Source organism: Gymnoscopelus microlampas (genome assembly GCF_963454915.1).
Source record: "Gymnoscopelus microlampas genome assembly, chromosome: 22".
Classification (NCBI taxonomy): domain Eukaryota; kingdom Metazoa; phylum Chordata; class Actinopteri; order Myctophiformes; family Myctophidae; genus Gymnoscopelus; species Gymnoscopelus microlampas.
In genome coordinates, this window is record NC_139959.1 from 34,197,507 (window position 1) to 34,219,135 (window position 21,629).

Sequence of the window (21,629 nt, forward strand, 5' to 3'; positions counted from 1 at the left end):
GTCATTATAACGTTGTTCTATACATTAAAATATCAGCAAGATGGCCATAGAAATTATAGCTGTGCTTGTACCTCCAAAAGTCCATGTATTCTAATAAAGTTACCTGATTCTGAAAAATGCTCAAAGGTCAGCAAAGAAGGTCAGCGGTTGGGAATTTGTTGCGAACGCGGAAGGAGGCGCGAAGGCGCGCCTCCGCCCAAGTGGAGCTTACTATGAAAGTCTGCTCGGCTTGTGTGTCTGTCTGTCTGTGTGCAGTGCACTGCCTGTGTGCGGCCAACAGAGTGCGCCAGAGTGCAGCTACAGTCAAAACACTTAAAAACACACACACACACACACACACACACACACACACACACACACACACACAAAGTCTGTAAATATACAATATTTTCGAGCTGCGTTCGCTTCCAGCGTTCGCGCGTCTTACTTGTTATTAAGGCATTGAATGACCTAAAACCACCTTTAGAAAAAATGTCATACCCAAAGCATACCCCACTCGGTCCTGACTTTTAGTGGCCAATAAGTGGTTAATAACGCTAATTATGCTAATTGCTCAACACTTAACAACAAAGTTCAATATCATACCCTAGGACTATAGATTACATTTCAATAATACAAGTAAATAGAAAAAACTTTTCCGGGTCCAGGTCATATCCAGTAGTATATTTTTGTAATAGAGGGTATGGTCACACATAACCCCCCATTAAAAAACATATCAATACTGACAGCTGGTCAGCAGGTGCCTCATGAATGTATGTATATAGACAATATTTTGGACCAATAAAAAAACAACTTTATACCACATTTTAAACCCACCTCAGCGGCTGCCGGACTATTACATTTGGGGAAAGTGAAAAACCCACTGAGGAGAAACATGTGGATCAGACAGAATGACGGACAGAGGTTTGTTAAATGTATAGTAGGATAATGAATGGCACTGACCTGATCATCTGTAGCAGAGAGCAGGTGAACTGGGGGACCACACACACACACACACACACACACACACACACACACACACACACACACACACACACACACACACACACACACACACACACACACACACACACACACACACACACACACACACACACACACACACACACACACACACACACACACACACACGGTTCGATGCTCAGCTCCTTCAGGCTTTGTATCAAAGTGTCCCTGAAAATGTCTCTTAACCTATGTTTAGTTGAACTGTGGGCAAATCAAGATTTCAGACGAATACAAATAATTAAAAGTAGAGCTTGCTCTGATTTAATCAAAAACAAACACATGATTCCAGTTCATTTTTTAATTAAAAAAAATAAAAATAAAGGCATTTCTAAAATCCATAGGTCCTGAGGTCATAACAGTCAAAACATCATGTTGGTCATAGACACAAAATGTGTTTAATCCTGAAACAGCCAATGAGTGTCCATCATCATGTGTTTAATCCTGAAACAGCCAATGAGTGTCCATCATCATGTGTTTAATCCTGAAACAGCCAATGAGTGTCCAACATCATGTGTTTAATCCTGAAACAGCCAATGAGTGTCCATCATCATGTGTTTAATCCTGGAACAGCCAATGACTGTTCATGCAACAACCAATCAACCTGTTGAAGTGTGCTGGAGCAAGGCATTGCACTAGCCTGGCATGGCCAAACTAATATCACTCCGTAGATATTAGTCTGGAATCTCTGCGTGGAACCTGCATTTCCATGGGGCGAATTAAAGAAATGCCTCTGGTGATAAACTCGCCCCATATTTGCATATTGGACCCTGATTGGTCCCCCACTACTTTGGAGGGAGTGAAATCCAATCACAACTGAGCAGTGCCAGACCAAATCTGCCGAGGGCAGTTATTTTTTTGGCAATGGCAGATTTGTCTGGTTTCATTGCTCATTTACTTTGAAGTTTGCTCTGGGTGGTTGTGTTTTAAAAATAGATAACAGTCAAATATAATGATTCAACTTCAATGAGTCCAACTTGTCTTTTCATCCTCAGAAAATAAAATTAAAATAAAAAGAAGCAGCAGGACATTGCCTACTACATGCTGATATTTTAAGTATCAGTCCAGTTTGACATCAACCCAAGATGTTCAGAGAGGCACGTGTCCAGATCACAGAGAATCAATATAATTTTTGAACTTGCATCAGGTCCTTTGCGCCTCACTGTGTCGATGGCACAACGTGCCTTTTCTTTTCTCACCTGCATCCCATCAACCATCTCCCGCTCAGCGTCAGTTATAACGCTCCCCTCTAAAAGTTTGTCCAGGAGACCGTTAAGATTGGGAAGTGAAACCCTGTCAATGAAGCTGCTCCGCACAGAAAACAGTCTCTCTTCTGCTGGAAGAGTCACCGTGCGCTGAACTTGTTGTTTTCTTAAAGCAGCAGCTGAGAGTTTCACATAACCTTCCCATGCACGGATGGAGGTTTTACTGTTGCTTAGAAGCAGCCTAACATTCTTAAACCTTTCCTCCAAATTAATAACAAATGATGCATTGTAATTGTGGTAGGATGATTCATCAACCTTAAATTTTACCTTATTTGGTAGAATTATGATGGAATCATCTTGAGTGGATGTGGAGAGGGTGTATTCTTGCTTTGGGATTAGTTCACATTGAGGCATTTCAATGTAAATCTCCTCTCGTATGCTCCTTCTTTTGTCCATCACTTCACTCAGCACAACATTCTCAGGTAGAAGCAATACTTTAAGGATTGAACTGGGATCATCATCATCAATCGGAGGTGTATAAAACACTGACACCAATGCCTGGACAGGACTGGGTCCGTACAACATCTCGATGATGACACCGAAAAAAGATAATCCGGTTACATCTATGATAACATGAGTTTCTGTGATCTTATGGGGTTTGATCAGCTCAAAGCCATCATCATCCATCACATGGACAACAGACAAGGATTTGCCTCCACCCATAGAGAGGATCTCACAATGTGGAAAGTGTAATTGACACACAGACCCCTGAGAACCTTTTATGTCAAACATTGGTCCTGCAGGCCTCTTGCTAAGCTGGGATAGCAGCCTTCGGTGCCAGGGGACTGTCCTGTAAGTAACATCTCCCTCTGTCTCCATCTTAAACACCAGGTCGGTCACGCTGCATTGGAACAGTCCTGCTTGGGCGCAGTGGAACCTGTAGCTTTCCTTGCTTTCTACAACAATGATATCAGGTGTAATTTTCTGTGTTTTGTCCAGTAGTGTAACATCATTTAAGCTGTGGGAGCACTTTGCTCTGAAACTTGTCTTGTTCTCTAAACATGGAATTTGGCTCAGTGAGGGTAAGCTGTGAGAACGAGGCAGAGAGATGGATTCTTCCATCCTCAAACTGCTGAAGCATGAATTTAGATCAGTTTCATCTTGGAGCTCCACTGAGTGATGCACGGAGGACAGTGACTCTGTAACAGGCCGGTCTGTGGTTGACAAATCACAGGCTGTGTTACATGACATAATTTCTTCTGGGGAACGTTGGAAGGACTCAGATTTGTCCTGAGGCATGTCTGCAGTAGATGAGGGTGGTGTGAGACTTCCTTGAGAAGTAACAGTTCCCTAAAATAGAGAAAATAATGTTTCTTAAATAAACATATCGACCATATGCAATGGGATCACACCAGCCATGAAGTCAAATCGGAATGTGAGAAGCACATATGGTGTGTGATGTGTCAGATATGTGATATACCCTTAACCCATTAAGACCTGGAACTGAGTCATTTTTAGATTTGAGCTAAAAAGCATTATTTTACACTTTGGCTATTCAAAAATAGTGATTCAAAAATAGCAGATATACAAGCTCATAGCACGGCACCGAGTGCCGCGCTACGAGCTTGTAGATCTGCTATTTTTGAAAAATGTTGAAAATGTGTGCAAATCTTAGAACATATATATATTTTTAAAGCGAACATTTTAAACTCAAATCTTTGCTTCTGGGGGTCCCTGGAACAAAATATTTTGATGGGGGTCCGCGGCCAAATACATATAATTTTGGGGGTCCTTGACATGAAAAAGATTGAGCACCACTGATACAGAAACATACGTTTTTCAGAATACTGTTGGGATTTACAGTAGGAGACATGTAGAATCGGCTTCAGGTCTCAATGGGTTAAAGACGTGGTGAAATAAAAAAATAAATTGCATACCTGTGGTCATAATGAGGACATATCTATCAAAAGATCAATTTTAGTGTATTTTTATATCAAAAGTCTCGATTGTTAGACCTGATTTAGATAGATAGACCTCTATGAATATAAATGTATCTTGATTTCATTCACCTGTTAAATTCCCATACCTTAAGTTCTTCTACTCGCACCTGCTTATAATTAGGGAGACAAGATTGGGCTGCTACGTTCTTTATCTTTTTTTTATTTTTTTTATAATTTTTGTCCCACGATTTTGTAACCCACATTTTTTTCACCCAGTGCCAATTGCCTATGTAATCCTGGGCACTACCTACCCTCTGCCAGCCTAGGGAGAGCCCAAGCTGAAGCTCATGCCTCCTTCAATGCATGAGGAGCAAGCAGGCCGCTTCTTATCACCCGACAGGGGGGAGTTTCCCTGGTTGGACATAGCGCGTGGAAGGAACACGTTATTCCAACCAGTTCCCTTCTCCTCCATCAGGCGCCCCGGCTGACCAGGGGGAGGCAGTATAGTGACCAGGATTACTACATGTTTTTGTGAGGGTATTAACTACCCTAGAAGACACGGGGAGAACATGCAAACTCCACACAGAGTAGGCCCTTTCACCAACCCCACCTAGGGTATGGGCGCCGATGACGTGGAGGAGAGAACACGCCCCCAGCGCCCACAGCGTCCCTGGCGGGAATTGAACCCAGGACCTTCTAGCTGTGAGGCGAAGCAGCGAGGCTGCTACGTTCTTTATCCAATTCAAGATGACGGCCAGACGGTGCATTGCTCGTTTTAAACTCAATGTTTTGTACATTAAAGTATGTATTTGAAAGCCGTGTTCTTATGCATGAACCCTGACAAAACAAAAACTCGGGGGAAGGGGATTTGTTATGAAGTCGTAACCATGGTAATAGAAATGAATGGCATTAGCTAGCCTGTATGTGTTTTTGGTGCCCTTGTTTGGACCACACCCATCCTCAAACCTGGCCTGGTCTGAGTTACACACCAGTAAACGCACGCACGCACGCACGCACGCACACACACACACACACACACACACACACACACACACACACACACACACACACACACACACACACACACACACACACACACACACACACACACACACACACACACACACACACACACACACACACACACACACACACACACACACAGGAGGATCACAAGAAGGTTCCTCTAAAAGGAACAAAACCTATGACCATCAAAAAACGAACTAGAAAAAGTGCTCCTCGGAGGTCTCCGGCAGGTCAGGTTATTGTGGCCTCCTGGTGGTGCTATAATAGGCCAATGTGAAAAGGGTGCCATTTCTTCTTAGGCCTTTCACAGCAGTCGGACACTGCATTCATGATTTGAGGCATTTTGTTCCAAACATGTGTTTTGCTAAATTAGACCTAATGGTGGCGCTATAACAGGCCAATGTGAAAAGGGTGGCATTTCTTCCTTGGCCTAGTGGGAATGTGTGTGCACAATTTCATGGAAATCGCACGCTGCGTTCATGATTTGAAGCAGTTTGTTCAAAACTATCCTGCAAACTTTGGAAGCCAATGTTAGCCAATTAGGATAGAATATGAAATATCAGACACATCCGTCTTGATCACATAACCTAGAGATACTCTGATACTGTGTACCGATGTGTGTGATTTTTGTACAGAATCTGAAGGAGTAATATCAAAACATTTGTTTAAAAAAAGTCAGCCTCCTGGTGGCGCTCTAAAAGGCAGATGTGAAAAAATGTTCTTGGCCTCTAGGGAGTGTGTGTGCAAGGTTTCACGCAGATCGGTGCAGTTATAGGTAGTAATGTGAATCGGCCTGTTATTTGAACATTTTCAAGTGGCATTTCTTCCTCTGCCTAGTGGGAACGTGCGTGCAAATGTTCATGGAAACCGCATGCTTTGTTAATGATTTGAGGCATTTTGTTCAATACTAACCAATCCTGCAAACGTTGGAAGTCAATCTTAGCCAATCAGGATGGAATATGGAAAATCAGAGGGTGTTGATCACATGACTATAGAGACATTGTGTACCGTTTTGCGTGATGTTTGGACAAAATCTGTAGGAGTAATATCAAAATTGGCCTCCTGGTGGCGCTACAACAGGCCAATCTGAAAAATTCATTGCAGAGGTTCGGCTTTGGCATTCAGGGAGTGTGTGTGCACATTTTCGCAGCGACCGGGCCAACGGTGCCGGAGATTATCTGTTCACACACAGACGGACGGACGGACACACACACACACACGGACGGACAGGTTGCAAAACACAGTCTCGGCCATGACTTCCGGACTGGCGGAGAAAATTTAAAGGAAACGTTAAAGGGATATTTCACTTTAAAAAAAAATGTGCGTCATTTTATCATCTACTCAGGCTTTTGTGAGCCCCCCCAGACAGTTTTTAAGTTGCTTGATTCAGTATTTAATACTACTACTACTACTACTACTACTACTACTACTACTAATAATAATAATAATAAACTTATTATTTTACTTTTTTATAGCTCAAAGTGCTTTACAGGGTGAATACAAAACATAAAATAAAGCAGAAGTGCTTTACAGAAAAAAAAACACAATTCAAAAACAAAGCAGAAAAAACAACCTTGAAACAATGTAAAACCATGGCATAAAAATAATGGCAGGAAGATAATAATAATACAATGGCATTAAAATGATGGCCAAAACAAAAAGGTAGTGAATCAAGAAAACAGTGAAGACATAAATAACATAAATAACAGCACAGCGATTTAGATATTTGATATTCATTTTTATCAGACATGCCCCCATCCTATACAAACCCATTGTAACTTCAAACTCCATTTTAACCATGTTAGATTTAAAGAAAACACCTGTCCTTGGTTCTGGTGACTCATACTGCCCTCCTAATACATGAAGGGGCCCATTTGTTTTTGTTGTATTTTGTTTTTTTCATTTTCCAAAATAATTATTAAAAATAAATGAAAAAAGTAATTGAAAAAACACGGTCTCCTCACGTAGAAGGACAATATCAGTCACCAGAAACAAGGACGGGTGTTTCAGATGAATCTAACATGGTTAAAATGGAGTTTAGTTTGAAGTTACAATGGGTTTGTATAGGAAGGGGCGTGTCCAATGAAATGTATATAAAATATCTAAATACTGAATCAAGCAACTTAAAAACTGTCCGGGGTGCTCCCAAAAGCCAGAGTAGATGATAAAATGATTTACAAAATTTGTTTGAAAGTGAAATATCCCTTTAAGTTCATAGAAGAGCAGAATAAAAATGACAGTGCAGTCCCTAACCAGATTATAATCATTATGTAAAGGTATTCCTAGTACCTGGAGGTCCACTGTCTGGTGGAAGGGCAGAGATGCTGGGTCCTGATGGTACACACCTTGAGAAGAGGAGAGGAGAGGAGAAGAGAAGAGAAGAGAAGAGAAGAGAAGAGAAGAGAAGAGAAGAGAAGAGAAGAGAAGAGAAGAGAAGAGAAGAGAAGAGAAGAGAAGAGAAGAGAAGAGAAGAGAAGAGAAGAGAAGAGAAGAGAAGAGAAGGAAAGGAGAGAGGGGGAGATTGAATGAGAAAGCAGGAGAAAGGAGGAAAGAGGAAGGACAGAGGACAGAAGAAGTGAGGCAAGGACAGAGGGAGCAGGAGAAATTGTATAAAAAATAAATTAAAAAAGAGATGAATGAGGAGACAAGAACGAAGGGAAGGAAGGGAAGGAGATCTTTAACCAAAAACATACTGATGGAAAGAAAAACAGTCAATAAAACATATACTATGTCTCTGTCGAACCTCACCAACAGAGACAGGAGTGGAACCCTCCTCTTCCTCTTCATCGTCCTCGCTAAACGACAAGAATGGAGATGATGAAGAAGATGAAGAAGATGTGTCTACGGCCTCATCTTTACACCCATCTCCTGAGATCTTCTCTTTCTTTATCAGAGAAAGAGACAGTTGATTAGTTGTTAAAATGTCACTCAAATGATTTCCTAAATCAACACATCCATTCTGTAGTCAAGTTGGATAAACTGCAGTCTGTGAAACCCTAATTCTTTCCTCAAGCAGATGTTTGTGTTTTAATAGTAACATCTCCTATAACTTTATAGTGTTTTTATAGTGACATCTCCTATAACATTATAAAACACTATAATGTTATAGGAGATGTCACTATAAAACACTATAATGTTATAGTGTTTTATAGAGACATCTCCTATAACTTGACCAAGTGGTCCATAACCACTGGGTTAAGTCCAAGAATTTGACTCTGGTGTACTGTAGGGGGGGGGGAGTATTATAAGTATTTAGCCCATTATTTGTAAAGGAAATGTACATGCTGTTGAAAGCTCAGCCAGCCAGGGTGACGGGTTGTATTGGTAACCGGAATGCTCGCCCCCAATTTTTTTGCGGAGTTCTTGTATTGTTGTATTTGTTTTACTGAGGATAAGGTTAGAAATCAGTTTAGGGTTAGCCATAGTTTTATAGTTTAGGAATAAGGTTAGATTTTGGCACAGTTTTACTGAGGTTACGTTTAGGAATACCAGGTGAATACTGCCTGATTTGCCACGGAGCAACTGTGTTTTGGGGCGAGCGTTTTGGTATGCCTTGCGTCGACAAAAACAAAGTCGAGGCGTGCATAGCAGAGCCACGCGCACACGCGCACACACACACACACACACACACACACACACACACACACACACACACACACACACACACACACACACACACACAGAGCAGGGCGAGGGCGAGCTAGTGTGTGTGCATGTGCGCGCACGCGTGTGTGTGTGTGTGCGCGCTCGCGCGTGCGGGTGTGCGTGTGCACGCCAGTGAAAAGGGGCGGGCTGGATCTGTTTTGTGACGATTTTGACGTTGGAGCATTATGTGGAAGTGAACTGAAAAAGTATTGGGTAATACTTAGTTTCATATTAACTGTACATCGTGCAAGTACAGTAACGGTATGGGAAGCAGCTGGTGCTGTAGCCAGAGCCATGAGCGATTTTTGTAGCAAGTTGGGAGAGAATTGGACAACTGCTTTGGCACTGAGCTGTACCTATAATTTTTGGTAGACATAGGGTACGGGCTTGAATTGTGTGGCAGGATGGTATGTCTTTGTTGTGTTTTTATTATGCAACACTTTTATTAACTCTGTGTTCGCCGTCCTTGCGGTCTTGTAGAATTGAGAAAAAAAAAAACAAATAAAATGTAATACTACAATAACCTTGTCACCAAGAGGAAGGGGAGGTGTTGATGTCTGATCCATGGACATCTCCATCTGTTCCATCTCTACAGAAGAACAACAAACATTCATTACAAATGATGAGTATAGAAGACGTGATGTATGATAGGTGTCACGGCCCTTCACCTGGCTCGAACACCAAGGGCCACAACCTAATAAAAGGACAACAATCAGGTCTCGCTAACATTGAGTTTATTTTAAATTCAAATAAATAATACGTCAAGTGTTTTTATTTGCACTGAGCATAGCTAAAACCAAAACTGAGACCTAACTTTAAATCCTAACCAAACAAAGCAGTGGCAGTTGTATAACCCTAAACCATCTAAAGCAGGGGTCTTCAACAGGGGGTCCGGGACACCTAGGGGTCCTCAGAGCTACTATAGGGGGTCCGCCAAACTTTGTGTGATTTTTACATTAACCACTTGAACCCTAAAATTCATTTTCTGAGGGGAACATTAGCCGAAAATAGCAGATCTACAAGCTCTCAACGCCTCGCGCTGCGAGGCGTTGAGAGCTTGTAGATCGGCTATTTTTGGCAAAGAGGCTATAGGTGTAGAGGGGAAAAATAGCAGACGAAGCAAAATAAATAAATAATCTGAAACACAATTTAATACAATATAGAGTAGGGGGTCCCTGCTTCATCTCTCTCTCAGCTAGGGAGCCCTTGGCCTGAAAACGTTGAAGACACCTGATCTAAAGCTTTATAGACCAACAGTAGTATTTAGAAATCAATTATTTGACATTTGTTCTGAATCAACTACAGTCGCCTGGTGATTTTTTTGGGGAGACCTGTAGAGACACCGTTACAGCAGTCAAGTCTACTGAAGATGAATGCATGGACAAGTCTTTCTAGATCAGCGGTGTCAAACTCGCGGCCCGCGGGCGTTTTGCGGCCCACGGAAAGGTCCCTGGCGGCCCAGGAAATACTTTTTAAAATAGTAAATTGATACTACATCTAACAGACAGAGTCGCATTTTGCACTCACTTGCTGTGCGGCCAAGCAGCTCTCCCCCACCCGCTGCTACTTGGCTGAGTACCTCTGATGGCCCTGCCATTGTCTCCCCAGCTGTGGAATGTTGTGGCTGATTGGCTCGTTAAGAGTCTATTCAACTACTAGTCAGCACGGTCCTCTCTCTCTCTCTCTCTCTCTCCTCTCTCTCTCTCTCTCTCTCTCTCTCTCTCTCTCTCTCTCTCTCTCTCTCTCTCTCTCTCTCTCTCTCAGTGCTATAGACAGGTTTCCTGTTAGTAAACATGAGAGGAATATGACCGCGCAGAGGAGGGGGAAGCCTATGGGTGCGTTTGGAAATTACGCACCGGAGCACACTCGCCTATTAGTTTGTATTGGCCAGTGCGCTCACTGCCGCTCAGGGCTGTATTTTCGAACGCGCCTTTCACCCGGGCATGCGCAGATTGCGCATTCTGCTCTGTGATGACGTCGCGCGGAAATCCGTCTATTAAAACTGAGTTTGTTCAAGCAAAGAGATGTCAGGTGTCTGGGAGCAGCAAGTGATTTAGATTAATTTTCATGCTGGCTACACCATGTAAATTTGATATTTTTGAAAATATAATAATGGTAATAGGTAGTTTAAATGTATCAAAGCTGCTTCTTTTATTTCTCAGGAGCTTGCCCAGTGAAATCCTCAGTATTAATTTAACTCAGAACGTATTTAAATTCAATCTGGGAAAGCATCTGTGTCATTTTATGATCTATTTGGCTATTCAAAAATAGCAGATATACAAGCTCATAGTGCGGCACTATGAGCTTGTAGATCTGCTATTTTTGTAAATGTAAATAATTAAAGTAGCTAATCTTCATAAAACATTTTTTAAAGTGATATACTGTAGATAGCAGTGACTGAGATGTAGTGGAGTAGAAAGTTCTGGAAATTGGAAATACTCTAGTAAAGTAAAACTACATCAAATATGTACTTAGGTACAGTACTTGAGTAAATGTAATTAGTTACTTTACACCACTGTTCTATAAATGTAATTATTTAACCACCCACACACATTACCAGGTATTGTTTAACTTCAAATTTAATTATTCTACTTAAAATGGTTTATAATAATTATAATAATAATAAAATAATTATTATTATTACCCTTATTATTATTATTGTTACAAATTGCATTGTTTGTTTTCTGAGACAAGACAACAGATTGAAAAACAATGCTGTATAACTGAATGCGTGTGAGCGCGCATGTGCGTCCGCAACTGGTTCCTGCCCACCTCAAGTCACCATTTGACCAATCTTGCCCGGACACCAAAATGAGTTTGACACCCCTGTTCTAGATCCTGCTGAGACACAAGTCCTTTAAAGTTTAACACGTGCTATATTTTTGAGGCGATAGTAGGCTGACTTTGTGATTGTGTTAATATGGCTGTTCAAATGTAGTTCTGAGTCCATGACTACGCCAAGGTTTGGACTTGGCTAGAGGTTTTTAACAATACCGATTGGAGTTGGGTGCTGACTTTTGGCTCCAAAAACTATTACTTCAGTTTTGACTTGGTTTAATTGAAGAAAAGTTTGGCAATCCATCCGATCTGAAAGACTCATGTTTCACTCACAATTTAGGTGGCATTTCAAAGACACATTCCTTCATTAATCCTATGAAATACATGTTTAACACTGTCTTGCCTGTAGAAGTGGAGTCATGGAAACAGAGGTCATGGAAACAGAGTTTCTCTCTCTCTCTCTCTCTCTCTCTCTCTCTCTCTCTCTCTCTCTCTCTCTCTCTCTCTCTCTCTCTCTCTCTCTCTCTCTCTCTCTCTCTCTCTCTCTCTCTCTCTCTCTCTCTCTCTCTCTCTCTCTCTCTCTCTCTCTCTCTCTCTCTCTCTCTCTCTCTCTCTCTCTCTCTCTCTCTCTCTCTCTTATCCCCAAGCATACAGCGTGTATATGTTGGGCAGCAGTATAGCACTAGTGAGACTAGAATCTTACCCCCATCCTCTAGCCTCTTCTCCCACAGCTCAGACCACTTCTCACCCATCAGGCGGTCGTATTCCTCCTGTATTTCACACATCAATAGACAAACTACATCAAGTGGTTAACAGACTGTTCCTTAACATTGGTTGGAATACACTTTTGCTTCCTGTATTTCCAAAATAAAAGACTGGATAGATCAGGGCATCACTAGGTATAAGCAGTGGTGGAAAGTACATTTACTGAAGTAATGTATTCAAAGGACAACAAGGGTTCTTTTATTAGTTTGTAATGATAATAATTAACAGATGGGTTTTAAAAAAAACATTTATTGCTTTCTATTTCTATTTTTAACTGGGGGGCGGGGGCTCTCAGGTAATTGGTAAATACGTTCTTTTTTTTACACAATAAGCAGGGTATTTTTATATCCGCAAGGCCGAAGGCACTGAGATCAGGGCAGGACCTCTGGCCCAAATCGGTCTGTTATAGTGCCACCGGGAGGCCAATTTTTTATATTACTCCTACAAATGTTGTCCTAACATCGTACAAATCGGTACACAGTATCTCTATAGTCATGTGATCAAGACAGATTAGTCCGATTTTTCATATTCCATCCTTATTGGCTAAGATTGGTTTCCAAAGTTTGCAGGAGTGGCCTGTTTTGTACAAAATACCTCGGATCATGAACGCAACGTCCGATTTCTGTGCGCACATCTCCTATAGGCCAAGGAAGAAATGCCACCCTACATTTTTTTAAATCAGCCTCATGGTGGCGCTATAACAGGCAGATTCACGTTTTGGCCTATAAATCTTGAACTGTAGGTCATACGATCAACATATTTTTTTCCCTGCAAAATTTCACGGCATCTTAGCTAATACGGATAATATGAAAAATCGGACAAATCTGTCTTGTTAGGACAACATTTGCAGGAGTAATATCAAAAAAAATTGTTTTGCAAAAATCTGCCACCTGTGGCGCTATAACAGACCGATGTGAAAAATTGGGGGCAGAGGTTCTGCCCTGACCTCCGTGCCTTCGGCCTTGCGGAGACAAAAATAGCCGGCTTATTGTGCAAAAAAAATCATGTTTTACCAATTACCTGAATTCCCCCGCACCCAGGACATTTTGCATAATGAGTACTTTTAGTACTTAAGCATATTTTTATGCCAATACATTTGTACTTTTACTCAAGTAAAAAATGTGAGTACTTCTTCCATCACTGGGTATAAGTGAACAGTTTAATGTAAGTAGACCACTGTTAACCTTATGAACCCTAGCTTCCCTATTCTGTGAAAATAGCAGCTCTAACAAGCTCGCACTGAGCTTGTAGAGCTGCAGGTGAAGACATTGTGTAAAGGGGAAAAAGTAAGGGACAAGAATAGACCCCTGAGGGACCTAACCCCGTTCAATTTAAAGGTAGGGTAATCGATATCTTTTGGTAATTTTTTTTTTTTTGTTAAAAAGGTTAATTTACTATATTCTAATAGTAATCATTGCTACAGAGCGTTTGTTCGGTCACAGCGGTCTCTCCAGCGCTTTAGTAAACAGAATCTAGTACATTTTCAGGTTTTAAGCCAATCAGGAGAGAGCACTGAAAATGCATTTTCTGTTTAATAAAGAGCTGGAGAGACATGGGAGACTCCTTTTACTGAACAAACACTCTATAGCAATGAGTACAATCAGAATATGAGCTATCTAACACTTATTTTAACCAAAGTAAATCACTTACCCTACCTTTAAGTATATAGGGTTTAAATGGTTAATAAAACTGATCTACAAGCTCACAACTTGTCACATCGTGACACGTTGAAAGCTTGTACATATGCTATTCTCACTACTTTTGAGTGACACTCTTGTATGATGAAATGGGGCATTAAGTGCGAAGTATGAAAAAAATAATGTGAATATGAGGTTTCTGCCCGACAGCAACGATAACCACATTAACCCTTTATACATAGTTGAACGGGGTCCCCCAGGGCTCTGTACTAGGTCTGATGCTTTATTCTCTTAACACCAAATCTGTTTGCCGAAAATAGCCGATCTAAAAGCTCACAACGGGTTGCATTGTGATGCATTGTAAACTTGTAGATCGACTATTTTTGTCAAAGGTTCACCTCAGAATAAGGATGCTAAGGTCCACTTGGTTACCTGGCATTCCTATTTGGACACATTTTTAAACATTTCTTTTATCGTTTTATTTTGTTTCTATGTCACTGAATGATGAACAGTTAAATGTTAGACATTAGTTTGGAACCACTACAATGTAGCTCATGTAGGCATTAGAACATGTAAATAAATGTCATGGCGAGAATATTAGGTCCTTACCCCACTGTTAGCTGACTCATATATGTTCCTCTCTGTGTTCTGAGCATCAGTAACCAGGTCCTTAATGTCCTCAGCTGGGTCTACTGTTGACCTGTACCGTACACTGTTCACCAGAAAAACACAGCGAATGAAAGAGACAAAGTCAGATGCAACTCACCATTCAACTATAAAAAGTGTTCCTCCGTGCACAGGTCTCCGCCAGGTCAGGTAGGACATTGTGGGCCAGCAATGTTGGGAATTCGCCAATCAGGCTGGAATGTGAAAAATCGGACCGATTGGACGGATCCGTCTTGATCACTTGACTAAAGAGATAATATATACATATTTGCGTGATGTTTGGACACCGTTTGTAGGAGTGATATTGTTTTTCAAAATGTGGCCTCAAATTTCACCGAAATCGGACGCTGCGTTCATGATTTACGGCATTGTGTTCAAAATGGGCCAGACCTGCAAACTTTAGATGTCAATCTTAGCCAATCAGGATGGAATATGAAAACTTTAACAGATCCGTCTTGATCACATGGCTATAGAGATCATGTCTACCGATGTGTGTGAAATTTGGATAAAATCTGATATCATAACATTTGTTTTCTATAAGTTGGCCTCCTGGTGGCGCTATAAAAGGCAGATGTGAAAAATGTGGGGCAAGGGTTTTTCCTTGGCTTCTTGGGAGTGCACATACAAAGTTTCACACAGATCGGTGCAGTTATATTGTAGGTAAAAACACAAATCAGCCGGTTATAGCGACACCATGAGGCTGATTTGAAAAAAATCAAGTGGCATTTCTTCCTCGGCCTAGTAGGAATATACACGCAAAATTTCACGGAAATTGCATACTGTGTTCATGATTTCAGGCATTTTGTGTCAAAACGGAGCACTCCTGCAAACTTTGGAAGCCATTCAGCCAATCAGGATGGAATATGAAAAATCTGAAAGACCTGTTTTGTTTAATGACTATAGAGATACTGTGTACCAATTTGCGTGACGTTTAGATAAAATCTGTAGGAGTACTGTAACAAAAATGTGTTTTGCAAAAAGCAGCCTCCTGGTGGCGCTATAACAGGCCCATGTGAAAAATTTGGGGCAAAGGTTCTGAATTGTGTGAGTGTGTGTGTGTGTACACAGTTTCGCTGCGATCAAGCAAACGGTGCCGGAGATTAGCTGCGAACAGACGGATGGACGGACGGACGGACGGACGGACGGACGGACGGACGGACGGACGGACGGACGGACGTGGTGCAAAACATATAATACTCTCTCGCTATGCCTTTCTGCCTGGCAGAGACAATAAGTGATAATCGTTCAGCTGGTCTGGGGTCAAGAAGATTATGAGAACACATTAATTGGTTCTGCTTCCTGTGTGATGAACACTCACAGGTATCGGACATAGAGGTTACGGCCCCTCTGTGTGATGTCTTTATGCCAAGACTTCCTCATGTGTGCTGCAGAGAGCGGAAGGGCTGTGATGGAAGACCAGCTGAGAGCAAGAAAATGATAGAAAAGACAAAGTGCCATAGAAAGAGGGAGAAATAATGAGGAACTCGTATTATTATGATATTATGACATAATATTCTATAACATAATGTAACCTTACATGTGGAAACATGACCTAACAGTGTGTGTGTGTGTGTGTGTGTGTGTGTGTGTGTGTGTGTGTGTGTGTGTGTGTGTGTGTGTGTGTGTGTGTGTGTGTGTGTGTGTGTTAGTAAACTAGACCTAGAAATTAAAGAAAACAAATTAAATGAAATCCTCCTCCTAAAGGATGTCTAACAAGGTGGAATTTACCATAAAACGTTTTAGACCGAAAATAGCAGATCTACAATTTTGCGTGTCACATTGCGACGTGTTGGTAGCTTGTGCTTTTTAAAACAACAATTTTGAATAATTTTGAAAAGTCATTTTAATTTAGTATTTATGTATATGTTGATGTCAATACCGTTGTACATTTGAATACAGGCCTTGTACTAACCCTAGCCCTAAGAAAGAAAAGAAAGAAAAGAAAGAAAAGAAAGAAAAGAAAGAAAAGAAAGAAAAGAAAAGAAAGAAAATAAAAAAAAGAAAGAAAAGAAAGAAAAGAAAGAAAAGAAAGAAAAGAAAGAAAAGAAAGAAGAAAGAAACAAAACAGACAGAGTGCCAACGTTACCTTGTGGATATGAGCTTTATCACATTGCAGCGTCTGCATCTTAAATCCTCAACAGTGTTCCTGGAGCTACAGCGTCTACATTCCCAGTCGTCATCATCAGTGGTTTGTTTTGCTGGTCTCTTTATCCTGACAAACAGACACGACAAGAGTCAAGTTAGTTGTGTATAATTTACTCTACTTCATAAATAATAATAATGCAATAACTAAAAGTATGATGACACGTGGAAACCGACATATAATCTACAAGCTTGTTCAGTGTGATCCAAAACACATGCTGGGGGTGAAGTCATTGCAGAGCTCTATAAGATCTATAAAAGTGTTTACCAGACACAAAGTGTACCAGGGTGTATAATATATATACAGTCAGGGGGTTTTCCTTTAGACCAGTCACTCTTCATAGACACACAGATGGATGTTGGAGACTCTGGTCTGTCAGATCCCTCCTCCTCTCTCTTCACACAATGACTCATCTTTCGGTCTTTATTAAACCTGTCAATGTTACATGAGTGGCATCATGCCCATTGAAGCTGAAAAAAAAAGAAACATAGGCTATGTTTCTTTTTTAAACAATAGGCTATTATTACAGTATATGTTATACCGGTATGTAGTTACAAACATTTTATAACCCCAAAAAGTGCACAAAGCCGCTTTCCCTATAGCATGGGTTTTCAACATGGGGTCCGGGACCCCTAGGCGGTCCTCATAGTTACTGCAGGGGGCCGCCAAATCTTTGTGTGATAGGAACTGATAGATAATTTCTAATCAATAGTTTATTAGATTATAATTATTGTATGATTATTGTATTGTATCACTTTGGATAATTGCATAAAGTATGATGTATTTGCTCAGAAGGGACTGTTCTATAACTGCTAAGATAAGATGTCCTTGCTCCCTGGCCTACTCTTTCTTACCCATGAAAGTTGTGGCTACAGTTTATCTATGATGCCTTAGAACAGGTTACCGTGCCACCAAAATGAGCCTTTGCCCTGTTCATGATTGATATTATATTGTGGGGTGGGCTTAATAAGAGATAAACTGTCTGTTATAATGCTGAACATTTTGTATTACCAGTAGAGAGATATTTTTGCTGTACGGTGCCTCGTGGATTGATTCTTTCTCTTAATACAATGTCAACCTTTTAATTTGAGAACCGGCCTGTGTCTGTCTTTGATTTCGTCTCATCCTTTTTACACTGGGTTTTCAGCTGTTTAACTACAAATAGTTTTAATTAACATAGAGCAGGATTTACAACCCTTATCAGCTCTTTTATCTACTTTATCAATTGGTCCTTCGTACGGTTAAAGGCCTGTCCGACATTATTATCATAATTATTATTAATATTTTTCTCGGACGGTGCGTTTAGAATCAGTCTTAAAATTCCGATTTTTTTTCCCATCTTTCTTTTTCGCGGTCGACTCTGAGGGGCTCCGGACGACTCCTCTTCACGCGAGGACTCTTTCCGGTCAGCTATATTAGAATCAGCCTCTTTTTCAAATATTGTTTTTGGAGACAAGCGGCTCACAGACTTTCCTCAAACGCGTGGGGATTCTCCGTCCAGCTGACCACAAAGACACAGGTTACATTTTGGTTCGGTTCCTTGACTTGTAATTTTGACATTGCATTAACTTTAACACGAGGCTCATTGGCCGTACTTGTATATATATATATTTGTAAAATTGTTATCAGTATTGATGTTGTATATATATATTTTTTGGACAGATACTGTCAATACATATATATGCGCATATCAGACGTCTACCAGTGTGTGCATAGATATTTATTGCCTGGTACATCTGTTCCTCTGTTTTTAACTGCAGTTGTATAGATACATTTATTCAGATCTGTTAGGATAAAAGTTTAAAATAATAATAATAATAATAATAATAATAATAATAATAATATTATATATATATATATATATATATATATATATATATGCAGTTGCCTGTTCAATGGACAACAATTAGGTGTTGTTTATTTGACTTGTATAGGTGCAATGTATATATATATATATATCATTCTTTTGTAAACCGGTTGTCAGGCAAAATTAGATTTGTCTGCATGTTTTATTATTTCATTTATTTTGGTTCAAATTTTTGGTACCACAACTTATGACTCAGGCAGAACCCAGATTCTGTACTTTATGACTCAGGCAGAACCCAGATTCTGTACTTTATGACTCAGGCAGAACTCAGATTCTGTACTTTATGACTCAGGCAGAACCCAGATTCTGTACTTTATGACTCGGGCAGAACCCAGATTCTGTACTTTATGACTCAGGCAGAACCCAGATTCTGTACTTTATGACTCAGGCAGAACCCAGATTCTGTACTTTATGACTCAGGCAGAACCCAGATTCTGTACTTTATGACTCAGGCAGAACCCAGATTCTGTACTTTATGACTCAGGCAGAACCCAGAATCTGTATTTTATGAATCAGGCAGAACTGACATTCTGTATCCTACTTTGATTTTGTAAATCATTTAAACCTTGACACACACAGATACATTCAGTGTGTGCCAATAAGAGGGGAATTATTATAGGAAATAACATAGTGTATCCAGATACACCATTCAATTATTTTTCATTTTGAATACGTTTAATATTTTGATTTCATTCCCATTTATCTAGGAACCAGCCATCTTTGACTTCTCCTGTGTTCCTTTGCCCCAGGCAACCTCTGTATCACTAAAACCAGCTACAGGCATCTCATCCATTCAACCCCTAAACAGCATTACATCAGCACTAAACCGTTTGTATGATATTTACTTATTTTCTAGGATAAGACACACCTGCTGATTTGAGTATTTTAAAGAAACTAGTCATTTAAACCTTCTACTTTGCCACAGACAGAAGTATTTAACCTTTGGGTAGGGCTGACAGCCTCTTTCTCTCACTCACTCTCTCTCTCAATCCCTTGAACGTGTCAACAATCTGTTGTCACTGTGTCTCTCTCTCTCTCTCTCTCTCTCTCTCTCCCTGCAAGCCGTGCATCTGCTCAGAATTGTTTTATTTAAATTTTATATCAGTAATTGAGTAATTGTCATTTCATCCTTGCCACACACAGATACATTCAGTGTGTGTCAAATAGAGGGGATAATAATTATAGTAAAACAGGTCAATTGTCTACACTAGCCCACCCACTTCTTATATAGATACTAAATAGATTTTGAACACAGTCTTTTAAGTTTTTAGTCACGTCTGAATAATTACATTTTTACATTATGGGAAATATCCTTTCCCCGTCACAGGGACCTCGAAGGCCCCTCAGCAGACAGGGACCCACTAGTGGTAAAAAAGCGCAGCGCGCCACCAACACTGACATACTAACTTCATTTGATAAGTCAATGTTTGAAAGTAAGGATGATGACGAGGTTTTGTTTGACATAACAAAAATTACTCTTTCTCCACGTTCTCAGGATGTGGACCTGCTTGGACCTGCTGTCGGTGCGCCACCAGGACTTTCACCCCGACCCGACGTTCCTCCATCTGACACAAGCACTAGTAAGAAATCAAAATCTCTACCTGAACGTCGGGTTAACACTAAAACACACCCTACACAATCACTTACTGCACAACATACAGCAGAGCTACACACACTACTAGCGCCCTTAATGGCCTATACACAGGGGGATGGCAATTTAGCTTATGGGTACAGGAAATGGTCTCCTGAAGATATTAAGAACATTGCAGAAACTTTACCTAATATTCAGGACAATCCAGAGGGGTGGGAGACCGTGCTCAAAGCAGAGATAATAGAACTCCAGCTTAACACTACGGAAGTCAGGGACCTTATTGCAAAAAGTAGCCCGAAAGCCATGTCACATCAGATTTCAGAGGGGGCCCACCTCCTCGACCTACATGGCCGTGCAATCCAATGTTTCCGTACCGAGCCACCAGCTCTGGACGAACAGACACCCCATCTGATAAGACAGGTAGACCACGAGGAAGCTGTAAACAAAATGATAGGGAACGCACTTGGTCTCCTGCGTGCTAAAACTAATTTATCTGTCCTCACCGACATCAAACAGAAAGTCGGAGAGGATGTCTCGGAATTCATTCAGAAATTTAAAACCCAGTTTAACCGCCACTCAGGCCTAACCAGTGGCCAGGTGGGCTATCAACACTTGTTTAACATCCTCTTAATGGATGCTCTGTGCCCTCACTTAAAGCAGGCCATAACACAGTATGATCCCTTATGGAAAACAAAAACTATAGACGATATCACTACTCTTGCTAAGCATTACGAGAGCTGCATTGCAGACCCAAAACCTAGAGCCAAAATTCAGGCTGTGATTTCTGCAGAGGGTCACGTCACATTGCATCCACCACAACATAGCAAGCCAAAGAATCCACATCACACCTGGGGAGCCGGGGCACGCCGACAGCACAGCCAACCATGGAATCAAGGTAATACATCACACACCCAGTTAACCTTTGGGCCACAGGGCTCACAAAATACAAGTCAAGCTCCGCGTCGAGATTATAAGACCATGCAGTGTTATAGTTGTGGAAAATATGGCCATACCCAGAAAAAATGTTACAACCTAAACGAGGCACTCCCCTTTAAATGGACAAAGACACTCTGGCCGAAAATAGATAAAATTGATACAGAGATAGATGAACTTGATGTGTCCTAACTTTTAAAACACTTAAAAGGAATCAGTCCTTGTAGATCTGCTAATTTACAATTTGATTAGTTTCATTAATTCAAATTCATTTACTTAAAGGACTTTATTTTACTTTATATAAAGTTGATTCTAAAGTCTTACACTTAGTCCTCATTGTTACTTTACCCATTACTAAGTATATTAGATAATCAAATTCATCCTAGGTTCTCTGACTCCCTTATCCAATACAGCCTCTAATTTCTCCTGTT

At 40.7% G+C, this 21,629-nt stretch overlaps 2 protein-coding genes across 2 annotated transcripts in view; both read right to left on the bottom strand.

The window, feature by feature from the left end:
• The window catches only part of LOC311038477 (serine/threonine-protein kinase RIO3-like), a 354,170-nt gene that overhangs the window by 291,933 nt on the left and 40,608 nt on the right, over window positions 1–21,629 (bottom strand). The window lies entirely within an intron of this gene.
• Window positions 1,323–17,234, bottom strand: LOC311039438 (uncharacterized protein). Its single transcript, XM_084049320.1, has 9 exons — window positions 17,075–17,234; window positions 16,751–16,876; window positions 15,983–16,084; window positions 14,608–14,710; window positions 12,300–12,366; window positions 9,343–9,407; window positions 7,922–8,057; window positions 7,463–7,518; window positions 1,323–3,557 (listed from the first exon to the last, which is right to left on the bottom strand). The coding sequence occupies exons 1-9, from the start codon at window positions 17,218–17,220 to the stop codon at window positions 2,055–2,057; spliced, it is 2,304 nt and encodes a 767-aa protein (XP_083905446.1). The 5' UTR covers window positions 17,221–17,234; the 3' UTR covers window positions 1,323–2,054.

Excerpts from the sequence above, each read along its gene's own strand:
- LOC311039438 (XM_084049320.1), bottom strand. The coding sequence starts at position 17,220 with ATGAGTCATTGTGTGAAGAGAGAGGAGGAGGGATCTGACAGACCAGAG. Across the intron at positions 14,711-15,982 it reads AACCTCTATGTCCGATACCT|TGTACGGTACAGGTCAACAG; the intron begins GTGAGTGTTCAT and ends TCTGGTGAACAG. Across the intron at positions 12,367-14,607 it reads ATGAGTCAGCTAACAGTGGG|GAGGAATACGACCGCCTGAT; the intron begins GTAAGGACCTAA and ends TGTGAAATACAG.